The following is a 17,383-nucleotide window of genomic DNA, read 5'->3' on the forward strand; positions in this document are numbered from 1 at the left end:
GTAGGAGAAGAGGAAGGGGAGACACAGTAGTGTAGTGGTTGGTGTAACAGGTTACAGCACCGGCTGTAAAAGTGGAGTTCAATTCCTGCTACTGCGCGTAAGGAGTTCATACATTCTCCCTGTGACCATGTGTGTTTTTTCCAGGTAAATTCCAAAGACATAGGGTTAGGGTTAGTCAGTTGTGGGCATGTTGTGTTGGTGTCAGAAGCATGGCAACACTTGTGGGCAGCCCGCACAATCCTTGTTGATTTCACACATTGGAAACAATACATTTCACTATTATGTTCCTATGGACCTGTGAAAAATAAAGCTAACCCTTATCTTTACACTTTGTTACACCACAGGGCTGGCACTAACAGGTTTAATGCTGAAGGATTCAAATTTACCACAAAATATAACAGATTGACTCACAAGTTCTGTTTTCCAGGGCTGGCAATCGTCCGAGAACATCCATCGCTTGTTCCTCTGGTATTGGTCTGTAGGACAAAATAAAATTATTGTAAGTAATTGATCAGAAACTTAATTACATTACACATTAGGATGGTCAGTGACCTGAGGATTAACTACAGGTACACTGGCTCCATCCACTGCCTTGATTTTATATGCCCTAATATTCTCAGTATTCAAAAACAAAATCAATCTCACTTTTTAAATTATCAATAAAGATTTAGGTGAAAGTTAAGATCCCACTTCACAACATGAGAAGATTTCCACAGGCCATACATTTCACTGCAACTTTGGAATCTTAAATCTGCTATACATGAAAAGTAATTTAGTGAATAATACACGCTGGAACATTGCCAAGGTGCCGCCTTAGTAACTATTTTGCTTCTCATTAAGTGGATTTGGATTTCAGCTCACTCTTGCAGACAGATAATCATCAGATATTTTCTCTGCTTCAGTTTTCAAATCCTGGCATTTCTATTGTGAACATCCTACAAGTTAATTGTCATGATTTTTTTGTAATACTCTTGCTCATTTTTTCTATTGAATAGCCTAACACCTACTAACCATTATCTTGCCAAATTGCCATTCTTTAATTGTGATCTTAGGTAATGAATGAAATCCTGTTTTGCAATGGTGAGCATCATATTTAAAGTTAATAGTAAGGCAGAGAGTGTTGGTAGGATATTCTAACTTCAGGAGGTAGGATCTGTGTTCATGGAACACACTCACTGTTTATGAAAAGTGCAAATAATAAATGACTGGGACCAAGATCCTTAGCTTGATGCTTTTTTCCCACTCTGAGGCCAAGATCTGCAGGCCCAGTGCTCAATGTCATACTGGGCAGCCTGTTTACCTACAGAGAAAGACACAGCAAAGTTCCGAAGGTGTCAGAATGAGTCCAAAATATTATTTACACTGCACATCAGCTGGTATTTTAGGCTGTTCTAGATGTAGGGAAGTTGTAGCACTAATCCTCGGACTGTGCTGTTTTATTCATACACATGCAGCAGTACAGAGCAGCATGAACCATGGGAATCGAGGTTTAAACACTGCAGGATAACTGGATTCAAAATGGAAGTACATGAGTGAAGAGCTGGACAGTGCTATATTAGATTGCACTGATCTAATAATTAAACACCGGCATATAATGAAATACGCATAATACTTCAAGCATCAGCAGATTTAAATTCTTATAAGCACAGCAAACAAACTAAAAGGACTGTAAACACATTTTAATTTGTTCAAATATTAACATCTTGTTTCATTTTTACACAACTATTCAGGACATCGCACTCAGATCAAAATGGTATCTTACCTTGTTGGCAAGGATTTATTGACATCAGGGCACAAGTAAAAAGAATGTGTAGAAATTATCCTTTCTTTGCAGAAACATTTCTGGCAAAACAGTTGGGATTTACAGTCCTATCACTACCATTTTGGATGTATCTGTTACATGATTGGGATAATTTTCCATGTAAGGAATATTATATTAGTAAACTCACACCCCCTTTGTGAATTGAATGGAACAAGCTAAGCAGTTCCAATAAGTGAGATGCACACTGAGCATGTCCAGCATCTCCATGGGGATCGACTTCTCTTCAGTCTGAAAGGAACAAAGAATTAATCCTGGACAAAAGGGCTCAGTTTTATACCTATCTGCTGTATTTCGAAGTATCCTTACTTTGACACACACTGAATGATTTTGTTTACACCTGCTTTTAAATCATTTATGTTTCGGAAGCAAAATATTAAAAATGTTTTTGATTTAGGTGGAAATATATTTTATTACTGCAATTTCAGAGACTGAAAGGTTTCCTCCATCTGTCTAGAAAGAGGAAGCTAAATTCTTGCTGCTGCATAGGTTCCACTGACACCGTCATCTGTTCGTACTTCAGAGTCGAACTATACTAAAAGGGATCATTTTCCGAGGACAAGGCATGAAATTGGTTGGCTGCAAGTATTATTTTTAATTTTGGCATTTCATATTCTCCCTTTATAATGCAGTCAACTTTCATACATATTATATAATCCAGTTTGCAGCCAGTACCCAGTACTACATAAAGATGTTGACAATCCTATGATTGTCTCAACAATATTCTATGATACTATACCACTTAAAAAAAGTGAAAGGTTCCACATTATCTGGGCTAGAGGCCAAATCAACTAGATGATATATAATTAATAAGTAGTCTATTTGGAACTACAATTGAATTAGAGGACACTGCATTGGTAACAAATTGCATCCTGAATGCTGCCATGCCAGTCACGTCTACAGTGGTCTCAAGCTCCTGTCATTAACTTCATGAGGCTGATATTTCCACCTCATTCATACAGACAGGGCAGCCATCTGTTGATGTCTGAGACCCACATGCATATGACCTTAATAGCAAACTATAACTAAAGCTTTGTGGAAAGGGTGCACATATAATGGTTTGGGAAAGAATTTGCTGTGACATTCCAAAGAGATATGTATTGTAACAATCTATGGGTTTCTGAAAATGTCAGCCTTCTCTCTATGTTTGGCTATTTCTTTGCTTTCAGTCTTTCATTCTTTCTTCAAACTGGATGTTGATTTTATAGAAGTTGTCTAGAATCCGGAATAGACCTGCTGTCTCTAATTCAAATATGCGGCGCAATAGAAATTTAAACACTTGCATCCTGTAATTAATGGGCACCGGATAGTCCCTACAGTTCCAGCAAATTCACATTAAATTGCCTCAAGGTATATAGGATCATTGCACTGGGGTATTTTGCAGGGATAGGCTAAAATATTTACAGGAAATACTTAGCAGCATTTTTGGACGGATAAAACTGTTAACATTTCAGTTTAATGATATTTTGCAGAGACCTGAAATGCTCATCCTCCTTCTTTCTCCTTCATGACACAGTGAGAATATCCAACAATATTTCCAATATCCATCATCTGGGAAGCTGGGATCAACTGCAGGTCCACATCCACAATTTTCCTATCTTCACTGTTGCTTCGGTGAGCTGATTTCTGAAGCCTTGCTTTGGATAACACTAATTTAATAAGCCACTTTCCAGTTGCTAGTGGGTAATGGGAGAACTTCACTTTCTTGTTCTAACAGCATCTCCCAGTCACTGTTGTCAGAGTTTTGAGTATGGCCTCAATTCAGAAGTACTTCATTGGCTGCAAGGCTATCTTACTACAATGAAAAGCACTACATAAAAGTAATACTATTCCTTGTTTCTATTATTGGACAGCAAAGCAACAAGGGGGAATAGAAAATGTGTTCAAAATCCATCACAGCTGGAGAATTTAAATTCAGTCAATTAAACAGCTTCTATCCATGATGATAAATGAATTTCAAATGGTTGAATAATGTCTTCTTGAGAACAGGTGTGCCATCCATCTCATGGTTCTGAGGTAAGACATCGATGCCATTCAGATGGGGAGTCAAAAGATGGAAGGTTGGGTTTTGAACTTGGCTGGTCTTCGCACATTGCATGAAATAAACAGAACTATCCCAGCAGTTATGAGAAAGGTTTACTCTCAAGATGGAGTAGACTAATTTTCCCTCGAAGAGGAAAATTGCCTTGAGATTGCGATTAAAACAGAGATGCAAATGCAATTCATATCAGAAAGAGCCTAGACAAGTTTTTTATGTGAGGTAAAATAACTCTGAAAATCGTGCTCCTCAACATCTAAGTGCATTGTTAATGATTGTAAATTTCAGCACCAAGGGATCAGACTTCCAGACCACAATACTTCAAGCAATGATCAGAGAACTAACCATGAAACAGAAGGAATACTTTGTATGGAATAGGCACTTCTTACCTGACAGATTTGGCTAAATACTTTCAGTACTAATCAACAAGCTTCAAAGCTGGGGCCTCTGTACCTCCCTCTGCAACTGAATCCTTGACTTCTCATCCAGACCCTAGTCAGTCCAGATTAATATTAATATCTCGCTGGCAATCAACACAGGTACACCTCAAGAATGCATTCTTGGCCGTCTGCTCTACTCTCTCTACACTCGTGAATTTGTGGCCAGGCACAGCTAAATACTATCTATGAATTCAATTTCAAGTTCAAATTCAAGTTTAATTGTCGTTCAGCCACACATGAATTCCATGAATACAGCCAAACAAAACAGCATTACTCCGGGTCCAAATTGCAAAACACAGTACCAACAGTCGTACACAGCACAAGGCACACATAGCACGTATGACGTATCAGTAAAATACAGTTACACAAAAGAATATAGTCCAGGACTCTGAGTCCCTGAACATTGCAGCACTCTGCGGTCGAAAACACTCTCAGTGATGACAGCTCTTTCGTTGGCAGAACCTCAGACTGTGATGAGGAAGTGTACAGGAGTGAGATAGATTGGCTGGTTCAGTGGAATCGCAATAACAAACTTGCACTCAATGTCAGCAAGACTAAGGAATTCACTATGGATTTAAGGAAGGACAACACACACTAGTCCTCACTGAGGGGTCAGCAATGGAAAGGATGAGCAGCTTTAACCTCCTGGGTGTCAACATCTCAAAAGATCTATCCTGGGCCCAACACACTGATGCAAAGAAGGTACACGAGTGGCTAGACTTCATTTAGGAGTTTGTGCAGGTTGGTATATCATCAAAGATTCTAGAGTAACTTTCTACGGATGTATAAATATATATAGATGTTTTTCTGTGGAGAACACATTGACTGCTTCCATCACTGACTAGTATGGAGGTTCCAATGCATAGGATTGCAAGAGGCTACAGAAGCTTGTAGACTCAACAGCTCCACCATGGGCATAACCCTCCCCATCAATGAGGACTTTTCAAAAGGTGGTGCCCAAAGAAGGTGGCATCCATCATTAAGAACCCTCACCATTCATGACATGCTGTCTTCTCATTAATATCAAAGGGGAAGAGGTACAGGAGCCTGAAGATACCTACTCAATGTTTTCAGAGCAGTTTCTTCAGATTTCTGAGTGGTCCATGAACCCATGAATACTACCACACAATCGCTATTTTGCACTACTTGCAATGAATTACATGACATATATCAGTGATAATAAACCTGATACTCATTCAGGTTCAGCATGTATTATTCTAGTGCTAAAATTTCTTTGGTGATCATGGTGTAGTTCTGGATTCCAACCACCAGGTGGTTCTCTAGAACAAATCTATAAAATCTCCCAATTCCAGTCATATAAGGAAATATGAAATTTAGGGGACTGGTCTCACTCCAGGATTCGACGTGAAAGCTAGCCCAGCACTGAGCATTACCAGAGCTCTCATCCTCCAGATAACGTCTGAAAATAATTCAGGCACGAAAGCAGCTAGTTGGCTCTATCAGAAGCTGGCTGTTTGCTCAAAGCTCCTGTATTCTTTTCCTTTTCAAACACAGGAGCACACTCTGTGGTCACTTTATTAGGTACAGGAGATAACTAATAAAGTGGCTACTGAATGTGTTTCTGTATGCTCGTGCCCATCCACTTCAAAGTTCGACGTGTTGTGCATTCAGAGGTGCTCTTTGTTGTAGTGCATGGTTATTTGAATTACTGTTGCCAGTTTGAGCCAGTCTGACCATTCTCCTCTGACTTCTCTCATTAACAAGGTATTTTGACCCAAGAACTGGGGCTCGCTGGATTTTTTTTTTGTTTCTTGCACCTTTCTCTGTAAACTCTAGAGACAGTTGTGCATGAAAATCCCAAATCAGCAGTTTCTGAGGTACTCAAACCTCCCTATTGGTCACCAACAATCATTCCACAGTTAAAGACACTGAGATCACATTTGTTCTGCATTCTGAAGCTTAGTCTGAACAACAATTGAACCTCCTGACCATATCGGTGTGCTTTTATGCATTGAGTTGCTGCCACATTGATATTTGCATTAATGAGCAGGTGTACCTAATAAAATGGCCACTGACTATAATTTTCTTCCAAAAGTTGTATTTGTTTCTTCCATTGACTTTCTGAGCTGTGATTTTCCTCATTTCTTTTTTTTAAATCACTGTTCTAGTCTTTGATTCACAGCAATGGAAACAGTTTCTCATTTGCACTATCAATCACTATGATAAATTCAAATCCTTTCCTTTCCTACCATATTCTAGTCTTTCAAGAGAAGACACAACACTCTGGCTAATTGCTTTCAAGCAGATTATAAAGGTTTAGCTAAGTACCTTACTTTTGCATTCTGTGACACTATTATAAAGCCCTGGAGCCCCGCCCCAGGTATTTTTAGCAGGCTTCTTCTGAACTGCTAAGGCTAGGTTGTCTTCCAGCAATTCCACTGGTAGAGATCTCAACTGGATGAGCATTGACTGGAGTAAAAAGCTGCAGATGCCTGAAATCCGCAAACAAATCTTAAAACGTTGGAAGCACCCAACAAGCAACATCGATAGGGGGCAAAAGCGGATCTGACTTCAGATCAAGGATTCTTCATCAAAACTGGAATGTGTTAATTGTTCTCTGATCAACACTGTTCCACTCCTGACTGATGCAACTTTGATCAGCATTTCCTACCTTAATTTTGCAAGAGCCATTTCGTTGCTAAGTCAACATTCCTCCTGCAATTGTTCATAGTTAAAGAGTTGTTTGTGGCATTATTATTGGAGTATTTGGCTGCAACCGCTTATAAAAGATTGACCCCTGTGGTTGTATAAAGTTAATTTGATTCAAAAGGAATAACAGGAATTTAGGTACTAACATTTTACATGTACTTATTGGACTGAGCTATATAGTTGACCCATTGCTGCAAACACTATTTTTAATTTATTACTTTTTACTCAAAACTGTTCTTTCATTCTTTCCTGAAGATATGAATAGTTGTTGAACTAGCCTATCCAGGCTAGCTTCTTCTTTGATATATGATAGAGTTTATTCAGCTGGAACATTGCAATACTTAGCTACAATATTTTCTCTTGCGATCACAGCCAGAGAGCAGATCGCCCAGCAGGGATCCCAGAAATCGGGATTAGTGACCCAGTTGATCTCTTTCCCCACCTGAATCCTCCACCATTCTTTAGATCAGAGGCAAGATTGCCATACATTCAGCTAAGAAACTGAAAGCCGATGTTTAAAATTACATTATTGAAAGTCTGCAGGGTTATGCAATGAATTTGAATCCACTGTGGTGAGGCTGGCAGTGAAAGAGTTAACACCATAAATATCTGCAGCACGGCTTTGTGTCTCTGAGGGCCCACGGCTTCCACAAGAGTGATCCCACTGGAAATCGATGGGCTGTCAGTTTTCATGTAAGTGAGCAGACATGCAAACATCTGGATAGCTAACCTGGGAAAATCATCATCTTGCCACTCCTCCTTCAGCTCAACGTTTTCCATCCGAAGTGCTGCCTCACTGGTCCCCATCAGAATCCCAAAGATGGAGGGCACAAAAACATCCAGCAACTAAACAGATACAGTAAATGATATTTATTAGCTGCTGTTAAAAAACAACCTTCAACACAACTGCATCAATTCATAGCAGGGGCTCCATCAGGACAGCATCAAAATAACAGCAAAAATAGCAATGGGAAAAGGATACTTACATTCTTTGTGCTATTCTTCGTGGCTTGTTATTTTAACAAGAAATGGTCCTTTTGTCCATTTCCTATGTATTCCTCCCTCTGTTTGTTCTCGAGCTGACAACGTAAGTTGTTAATTCTAAAAACAGCAGCTGAGGCAGCTGGTCCTAAGCCCCACACTTGATCGACAATCTTCCTCTGCTGGGTCTGCTCTCAGCAACATTATGGATGCAGATGCCAATCAGCGGTTTATTTTTTTCATTGCTTGCAGACTCCTGTGAGGTACGGTGCTGCGTAGAGAGGTAGTTACCAGATTGGCACACACATCAGCAACAGCAGCCTGATGCTGATTGGTGGTACACTGTGATGAAATCTGCAAACACCACCCAATCACCAAAAGGAGAAATCTGAATATATTATTCAATCTGTTTCCATATCTCACCTTTCCTTATTTTAATCATGTCTGATCTGTTTTATCTGCATCCTTTCCCTTTATTACTCTATTTTTAATACAGTACACCTGCTTTCTTCAACATACAAACAATTCTCTTCACCGAACAGAAAAAAAATACTATGATAGAGGGTGTAAACGCTGTGTGGTGTAAGAGATTTGTAGAGTATATATCAGACAGTTGCCAAGTGTGTGCACAGCATGAACATGGCCTCAGGCCAGCAGACAATCTCTCTAATGATAGACAGGATTCTATTTTCAGATGCAGATAAAAGACGCTGCTGTAATTATGCATACAAAAATCCAGTATCTCTCATCTTCCCTCTCAGATACAGAACACACCGATAAACTGGGCTCAATACTACCTGTGAGTTCAGAGCTCAAACGTTCATCATGCCCACTCACTGATTTGTAGGACGAACTGGCTCGGGTGTCCTATTGTTCAGGACATAAGTGGGTGCAGTAGACTTCCATTAGAATTGTCCAAAGCAGGTGAATCATCACATCAGTCATGGTGCAATGCTGAATTATCACCAGAGAGTTATTGTCTATTCTGAACCTTGCATGGCTGAGTATGGGCTCAGTCACAGTTAAGTCCTCCTCCCATAATCAGCCTGTTGCTAAATAAACAGATGATCTTCTCTTTTCCGATTGATATCTTTTGGCAGTCGCTACAGCTCTACAGGTGTTGCATTGGCCTCAAGCTGCAGAAACAAAATCTAAAGATACACCAGGTGTGGAAGCACTGACTTTATTGGTTCTGTATAAACAAGTTTCTCTCAGACAGAAACACATTGGAAGATATGGTATGTAATTATGTTATTATTGTTGAGTGTACTGAGGCACAGTGAAAAGCTTTGCATGCCACCAGGTAGATTGAGCAATGCAAAAGTACACTGAGGTAGTAAAAAGAGAACTGAATGCAGTATATTGTGTTGGTGCGGCAGAGAAAGTGCAGTGCAGGTCGACAAGTAAAGTGCAAGGGCCACAAAGAGGTAGACTGGGAGATCAAGAATTCATCTCTAGCATATGAGGGGTCCATTCAGGAGCCTGATCGCAGTGGAATGGAAGCTGTCCTTGACACACAAAATACTCTGCAGATGCTGGGGTCAAAGCAACACTCACAACACGCTGGAGGAACTCAGCAGGTCGGGCAGCATCCGTGGAAAAGATTGGTCCACGTCTGGGGCTGAGACCCTTCATCAGGGCTGTAGGGGGAAGGGGCAGAGGCCCTATAAAGAAGGTGGGGGGAGGGTGGGAAGGAGAAGGCTGGTGGGTTCCAGGTGAAAAATCAGTAAGGGGAAAGATAAAGGGGTGGGGGAGGGGACGCAGGGAGGTGATAGGCAGGAAAGGTGAAGAAAGAATAGGGGAAAACACAATGGGTAGTAGAAGGAGGCGGAACCATGAGGGAGGTGATAGGCAGCTGGGGGAGGGGGCAGAGTGACATAGGGATAGGGGAAGGGAGGGGGAGGGAATTACCGGAAGTTGGAGAATTCTATGTTCATACCAAGGGGCTGGAGACTACCCAAACGGTACATGAGGTGTTGCTCCTCCAACCTGAGTTTAGCCTCATCATGGCAGTAGAGGAGGCCATGTATGGACATATCCAAATGGGAATGTGAACCAGAGTTGAAGCTGTCCTTGAGTCTGGTGGTTTCTGAGCTTTTGTATCGTCTGCTGAACGGGAGAGGAAAGATGAGTTGAAGATGCCATTGATTATTTTGGCTGTGGGAAGTGTAGACGGAGTCAATGGAGAGGACAGTCGTTGCTTTCACACCCTCTGCATTTTCCTGCAGGTGCACAGAGCAGTTGCTGTACCAAGTTGTGATGCACCCAGATAGGATGTTTTCTATAGTGCATCTATAAAACTTGGTAAGTCATAGGGGACATGCCAAGTTTCCTTTGCTGTCTGAGAAAGTAAAGGCTTTGCTGTCCTTTCTTGGCCAGAGTTTAAATGTGGCTGGACGAAGACAGATTGTTGGTCGTATTTAAACCTAGGAACCTAAAGTTCTTGCAACACACATCAAAGTTGCTGGTGAACGCAGCAGGCCAGGCAGCATCTGTAGGAAGAGGTGCAGTCGACGTTTCAGGCCGAGACCCTTCGTCGGGACTAACTGTAGGAAGAGTGAGTAAGGGATTTGAAAGTTGGAGGGGGAGGGGGAGATCCAAAATGATAGAAGACAGGAGGGGGAGGGATAGAGCCGAGAGCTGGACAGGTGATAGGCAAAGGGGGATACGAGAGGATCATGGGACAGGAGGTCCGGGAAGAAAGACAGTGGGGGAGGGGACCCAGAGGATGGGCAAGAGGTATATTCAGAGGGACAGAGGGAGAAAAAGGAGAGTGAGAGAAAGAATGTGTGCATAAAAACAAGCAACAGATGGGGTACGAGGGGGAGGTGGGGCCTTAGCAGAAGTTAGAGAAGTCGATGTTCATACCATCAGGTTGGAGGCTACCCAGACAGAATACAAGGTGTTGTTCCTCCAACCTGAGTGTGGCTTCATCTTTACAGTAGAGGAGGCCGTGGATAGACATGTCAGAATGGGAATGGGATGTGGAATTAAAATGTGTGGCCACTGGGAGATCCTGCTTTCTCTGGCGGACAGAGCGTAGATGTTCAGCAAAGCCATCTCCCAGTCTGCGTCGGGTCTCGCCAATATATAATAGGCCACATCGAGAGCACCGGACGCAGTATATCACCCCAGTCGACTCACAGGTGAAGTGTTGCCTCACCTGGAAGGACTGTTTGGGGCCCTGAATGGTGGTAAGGGAGGAAGTGTAAGGGCATGTGTAGCACTTGTTCCGCTTACACGGATAAGTGCCAGGAGGGAGATCAGTGGGGAGGGATGGGGAGGACGAATGGACAAGGGAGTTGCGTAGGGAGCGATCCCTGCGGAATGCAGGGAGAGGGGGGGAGGGAAAGATGTGCTTAGTGGTGGGATCCCGTTGGAGGTGGCGGAAGTTACGGAGAATAATATGTTGAACCCGGAGGCTGGTGGGGTGGTAGGTGAGGACCAGGAGAACCCTATTCCTAGTGGGGTGGTGGGAGGATGGAGTGAGAGCAGATGTACGTGAAATGGGGGAGACGCATTTAAGAGCAGAGTTGATAGTGGAGGAAGGGAAGCCCCTTTCTTTAAAAAAGGAAGACATCTCCCTCATCCTAGAATGAAAAGCCTCATCCTGAGAGCAGATGCGGCGGAGATGGAGGAATTGCAAGAAGGGGATGGCGTTTTTGCGAGAGACAGGGTGAGAAGAGGAATAGTCCAGATAGCTGTGAGAGTCAGTAGGCTTATAGTAGACATCAGTGGATAAGCTGTCTCCAAAGACAGAGACAGAAAGATCTAGAAAGGGGAGGGAGGTGTCGGAAATGGACCAGGTAAACTTGAGGGCAGGGTGAAAGTTGGAGGCAAAGTTAATAAAGTCAACGAGTTCTGCATGCGTGCAGGAAGCAGCGCCAATGCAGTCGTCGATGTAGCGAAGGAAAAGTGGGGGACAGATACCAGAATAGGCACGGAACATAGATTGTTCCACAAACCCAACAAAAAGGCAGGCATAGCTAGGACCCATAGTTCTAACCTAAAGTTCTTAAACATTTCCACTTGAGGACCATCGATATAGACAGGGACTTGTACTCCAATCCTCTTCCTGAAGTCAATGAACTGTCCTTCATTTTGCTGACATTGAGGCAGAGATCATTGCTTTGAAACCATGATAAGGCTCTCTATCCTCTTCCTGTCCTCCACCTCATCGTTGTTTGAGATCCAGCTCACTACGGTGGTGTCATCTGAGTTAGAGCAGAATTTGGCCACATGGTGGTAAGTGGTTAAGGAGTATACTAAAGGACCGTAAGAAGTTGAGAAGACAGCCTTGCCCCCTCTGTGATATGTGGAAGATCGTGAAGAAGTCAAGAACCTTAGATGACTACATTTGAAGCTCATCTCAGATCACATGGATTGGTTAGAACAGCAGTAGACTGACTGAGGAGCATGCGGGAGGCATAAATGCTATAGATAAGAGTTTTAGGAAAGGAGCTGCAGTGTAGGTTCAGTCAAATAGATGGGTGACTACCAGGAATGACAAGCAGGTACGCAGCAATCTTATGTGGCTATGCTGCTCACTAACGAGTATACTACTTCGTTAAGGCCTATAGCGTGTCAGGGGAAATGTGCCGCAAGCTAGTGTCATTGAGAGCAACAGGCAGATCAATGGCACAACGGCAAGGAAGGTTAACGTCTCGGCAAACAGTAGTGACAAGGGAGTCTATAATCAGGGACACTAGGTAGGGATTTCTATGGCTCAGGATGGTGCGATTCCTCCCTGATGCCAGGATCAGAGATGTCTTGGAGTGGGTGGCAGACGTACTGAAAGAGGAGAGTGAAGAGTGAGAGGTCATGTTATTAATAACATTGGAAGGAAGAGAGATGAAGAATTAGGTAAAAGCTTAAAAAGCACAACCTCAGTTCTTGCAATCTCAGGATTACTTCCAGTACCCCCAGCTGGTGAGGGTAGAAATAAATTGCCAAATAAATGCGTGACTGAAGAACTTGTGCAGGTGGGAAGGACCATTGGGATCTCTTCTAGTGCAGAGGTCACATGTATAACAGAAAACAGGTTGCATCTGAACTGAAGGGGAACAATATCCCTGCAAGATGATTTGCCTGTAAGGCTCAGGATGGTTTAAACTAGTTTAATAGGGAGTTGGAACCCATGGTAATAGTGTAACAGATGAAAAAGTTGAAGTAAACATAGAGGTTAAAGTAAGCGAGTTCACTAAGCAGGTCAAGAAGCCTAGAAGATCTTTATTTACTTTAATAGAAAGGGCCTCAAAGATAATCATAGGTTGGCACATGTAATATGATACTATACCTATTCTGGAAACACAATTGAGGGATGGGTAGCTCAATGTTGATACTTCTGGTGTGACAGAGGTTGTAGGTAAGTGAAGAGGGGGACATGCACTACTAGAATATCATGGCAGGACTTATGGAGGACACCCCAGGGGCAACATCCGGCAAGGCCATATTGATAGGTATATCTCAGAAATAAGAAAGAGGTGATCACTGTGATGCCTTGCAGCTCCTCCAATAATCAGTTGGAAATAGGAGAGCATATATACAGGGAAATCACCAATAGGTTTATGAACAATTAGGTTGTAATAGTTGGTGATTTTATCTTCCCTAATATTAATTGGGACTGCTTTAGTGCTGAGGGTTTAGATGGGGCAGAATTAAGTTAAGAATTGTCCCGGGAAGTTTTCTGAAGCAGTATGTGGATGGCCCTATTAGAGAAGGGACAACACTCCACCTCCTCTCACCAAATAAGGCTGGGCAAGTGGGTGAGCACAGCAGTACCAGTGGCAATTATATTTGTTCCACGATAGTTAAGGAAGGAGATAGGATTAGTCCTCAAGTTGAAGTCCTAATTCTGATGGCATCAGACAGGACTCACAAAAGTTGATTAGGGGAAGCTATTTGCATGTAAGGGTTGATGGGCAAGTAGGAGACTTTCAAAAGTGAGGATGGAAGCGTTCAGGGCCAGCATCTTCTTGTTGCAGTAATGGACAAGAGTGGCAAGATCAAATAACCTTGAGGTATATTAAATCTCCGGTCAGGAAAAGAAGTTGTTGTCAGGTATAGACAACTGACATTACATTAAATTCCTTATGGAATATAAGGGATATAGGAGTATATTTAACAGACACTAACACTATGTGCAGTTCTGGTCATTACACTAAGAAGAATGTGATTGAACTGGAGAAGATGCAGGAAAAATTCACAAGGATGATGTCTGGATTGGAGGACTTGAGTTATCAGGAGAGACTGGATAAACCAGATCTGTTTTCATAGGAGCAAAGGAAACTTGAGAGGTGGTATTATAGGGATATAAGATGATGGGAGGCATAGAAAGGGTAAGTAGCAAAAATCTTTGGGATGTCTGAAACTAGAAGACATCGATTGAAAGTGTGAAGAAAGAGGTTTATGGGGGATCTGAAGAGTAATTTTTTCACACAAAGAAAAATTGGTATCTGGAATGATCTGCCAGAGGAGGTAGTGGGTCAGGAACAGCAGCAACATTTAAGAAGCATCTCTACAGGCACCTGAATGGACAGAGCCTGGAGGGATAAGGAATTAATCTAGGCAAGTGGTATTAGTGTAGAAAGGCACGATGATCCACATAGAGACAGTGGGCTGAAGGGCCTGTTTCCATGTTCTACATCCCCATGATTCTTTAGTTCAGCATTTCTGGAAGAATGAGGAAAATACACAAAACTGCTGGCAAATGGTGGGGCGGGGGGGGGGGGGGGATGGAGTGGCTCTCAGGTGTAGGCCACAACTATCCAAATCTTGAAGGGCTTTGTGCTCCAAACACAACCTCAATGAGAAACAATGTGTGAAAAGTTTGTGCTACAATCGGGACATCCCCATTGAAAACTTATTACAGCCTGAACACCAAACCTGGGGCAGGGCAAGGAATGCATTACTACACTGTAGAATCTGAAAAGGCATTACATCTCTCTTCCCAAAGACAAGCAGGTAGAAAGTGTGAATCATTTAGTGAAGATTGTTGGCTTCCCCGTGCTGCAAAATGCACATTGCTTTGCAGTAGTGTTTACTTAGACTGGATCCAAAAGGGACCTCCACTCCTGCTGCTTTATGACCACAGGGAGCAAACCATGCTGGTTGGCATCCAGTATTCTGGCAGCATTTTATGGTACTTTATTCTATGTCAATCCACTCTGCCAGCTGCTCTTGACCTACATGGACAATGAATGGTTACGTGACAGGGGCTTTCTGTTGACATTATGACTCCTACCACTGTTGTACAACATATATAAGAACACACACACCCATTACATACATACTGTAAAACCAGATTACAACATGGTACCTAACAAGACAAACCACAGGACTGGGCCTGGACTCCTCTACAGAAGCTGTACAGTACTTGCAATAGCAACTACTAAGATTCACAATGACCCATTGCAAGCAAAACACCTTCATTGTCATGAAGGGACAGCCCTTTCCACCAGTTATTCATAAATCAGAAAAGAAGAATACGAAAGATCAGGGTAACCTAGAAATCTTTTTCTGCCCAAGCTGTCTATACAATTACTGGTATTCAGTATGATACCAGTAAGTACAGTCTAAGCTCCCCATTTACTCAGGGCATTCTGGATCTTGGAGTTCAATTCCGGGGCCGTTCTATAAGGAGTCTCTGTACGTCCTCCCCATGGAATGCATGACTTGTCTCTGGGTGCTCCGGTTTCCACCCCACAGCCCAAAGACGTACTGAGTAGGTTAACTGGACATTGTAAATTCTCCCGTGATTAGGTTAGGGTTAGTTGGGGTTGTGGAGTGGCTCAAAGGACCGGAAGGGTCTACTCTGCTCTGCTTCGCTAAATAAATACATAAATCACACACAGTGCAAGTTCTACTCACTCTTCCACCACTGAGCCTTCTCGCTCTTCCACCACTGCTACGCCAGGTAGCACCTCTTCACTATCTTAACGGAGAAAGACACAAAGGTAAGATTGTGGTCAGGAGGCAGGAAGGAAGGGATGCATGTCTTCACTGGTAAGAGATGCACGTTGGTTGGACACCGAAATCTTTGTGAGCAAACACTCTGTCTGCATGTCAACCTAACGCAGATGTTAATCATGCATCTCCTTCCCCATCCGGTTTCACTTTCAGTCTCACTTTCTGTCGGGGTACCAGTCCAGGGTGACAGGCCTTCTCTCGGCATCAAAGTCTCTAATGCTCCATCTGTATACTGCCAGACAGGGATTTTCCACAATATATTTGATTATAAGAGCAGGGCCTGATTCCGTCTTTTCCTTATGTACGTATTTCCCTCAGGAATCATTGGATAGACAAGCAATTGAGCATTTTTAAATTTATAAATTATCAGTTTATGAAGGAGGAAGGTGTACGTGATGCAGGTTGCTAATGAGTAGGGTGAATTTGATTGAAGCAGTCCAATAAAACTACTTAAGCATCAGGAATGACAAGGCATGAATATAACATTAAACATTACGTATCTACAACAGCAAGCAAGAAAAACAGCTTCCCACTGAGAGTTGTGAAGTTGTGGATTGTACCTCCAGAGTTAGCTCAGAAAAAAACAATGTTTAACATTAAGGGATTGAAAGAGGAGAAAGGGAACAAGATACAGGGTCAGTAGAGATTTGTGAAAGTTTAGTTTTATTATAGGGTGGCTGGGTTTGCATTTTCAGAGACAGGAATGGCAGGCGATTTTTTTTTTGTTCCTGTCATTAGATGAGAGGCACCAAAATGAATTACTGTGTAAATGATGTGGTTGATAAATAAGACACTGTTTATATTTTCTCCATTTATGGGGGCTAGAAGGAAGTGGGTGATGGCTGTGCGAAACACACAAACACCCTTTTCTTTGGCCACTGCAGTCAGTCAGTATTCTCTGAATACTGTGCATCCTCCAGATGTTTTAATTTGGAGCCACGAATATTCACTTGAATGGGCTGCACAGACAGTGAGTTCCTTGTTCCACATTCACGATTTCAGTTCTTATTGCTGTGTGTATGCTGCTAATATCCAGCAATCACTTCACGGCTTGCCAAGTGCGTCCACAACATGGAAGTGGCACAGGACCAGAAGAAACATATACAAAAGGAATTAAAGATTGGCATAGTACTCATTCTTATGCATGACAGATAATGCTACTCACTCAATGATGTATAAAAAAATCTGCTTCTCATTTCCTCTGCTCTGTCCTGATGAGACTAGTTGGAAAACATTTACTGAAAAAAACATCTGAAATAGCCCATGTCTGTTTATCCTAACACTGGCCCAACCTTAAATTCAGTTGTGTATCTCAGTGTGGGGAGAGAGGAGTGCACTAGTGATAGGGGAGTCTATAACTGACCTTAGTTCGGCATTCAGTACTGTGATCCCCTCCAAGCTGATCACCAAACTTCGTCAGCTTGGTATCAGCGTGTCCCTCTGCAATTGGACCTTGGACTTTCTGAT

The 17,383-nt window shown here is 42.4% G+C and overlaps 1 protein-coding gene across 4 annotated transcripts in view; it reads right to left on the reverse strand.

Annotated features, from left to right (window-relative positions):
* Window positions 1-17,383, reverse strand: part of LOC134337340 (caytaxin-like) — a 60,229-nt gene that overhangs the window by 36,998 nt on the left and 5,848 nt on the right. For 3 of the 4 annotated variants that reach the window (XM_063032264.1, XM_063032261.1, XM_063032262.1), the window contains exons 2-4: window positions 7,954-8,219; window positions 7,698-7,813; window positions 412-476 (exon numbers count right to left, since the gene is read on the reverse strand). In XM_063032264.1, the coding sequence (XP_062888334.1) occupies window positions 412-476; window positions 7,698-7,774 (142 nt within the window). In that variant the 5' untranslated portion in view covers window positions 7,775-7,813; window positions 7,954-8,219. Of the gene's footprint in view, window positions 1-411; window positions 477-7,697; window positions 7,814-7,953; window positions 8,220-15,817; window positions 15,882-17,383 lie in introns of all 4 variants that reach the window. The other variant, XM_063032263.1, reaches the window with a different exon arrangement.

Source organism: Mobula hypostoma, chromosome 24, assembly GCF_963921235.1.
Source record: "Mobula hypostoma chromosome 24, sMobHyp1.1, whole genome shotgun sequence".
Classification (NCBI taxonomy): domain Eukaryota; kingdom Metazoa; phylum Chordata; class Chondrichthyes; order Myliobatiformes; family Myliobatidae; genus Mobula; species Mobula hypostoma.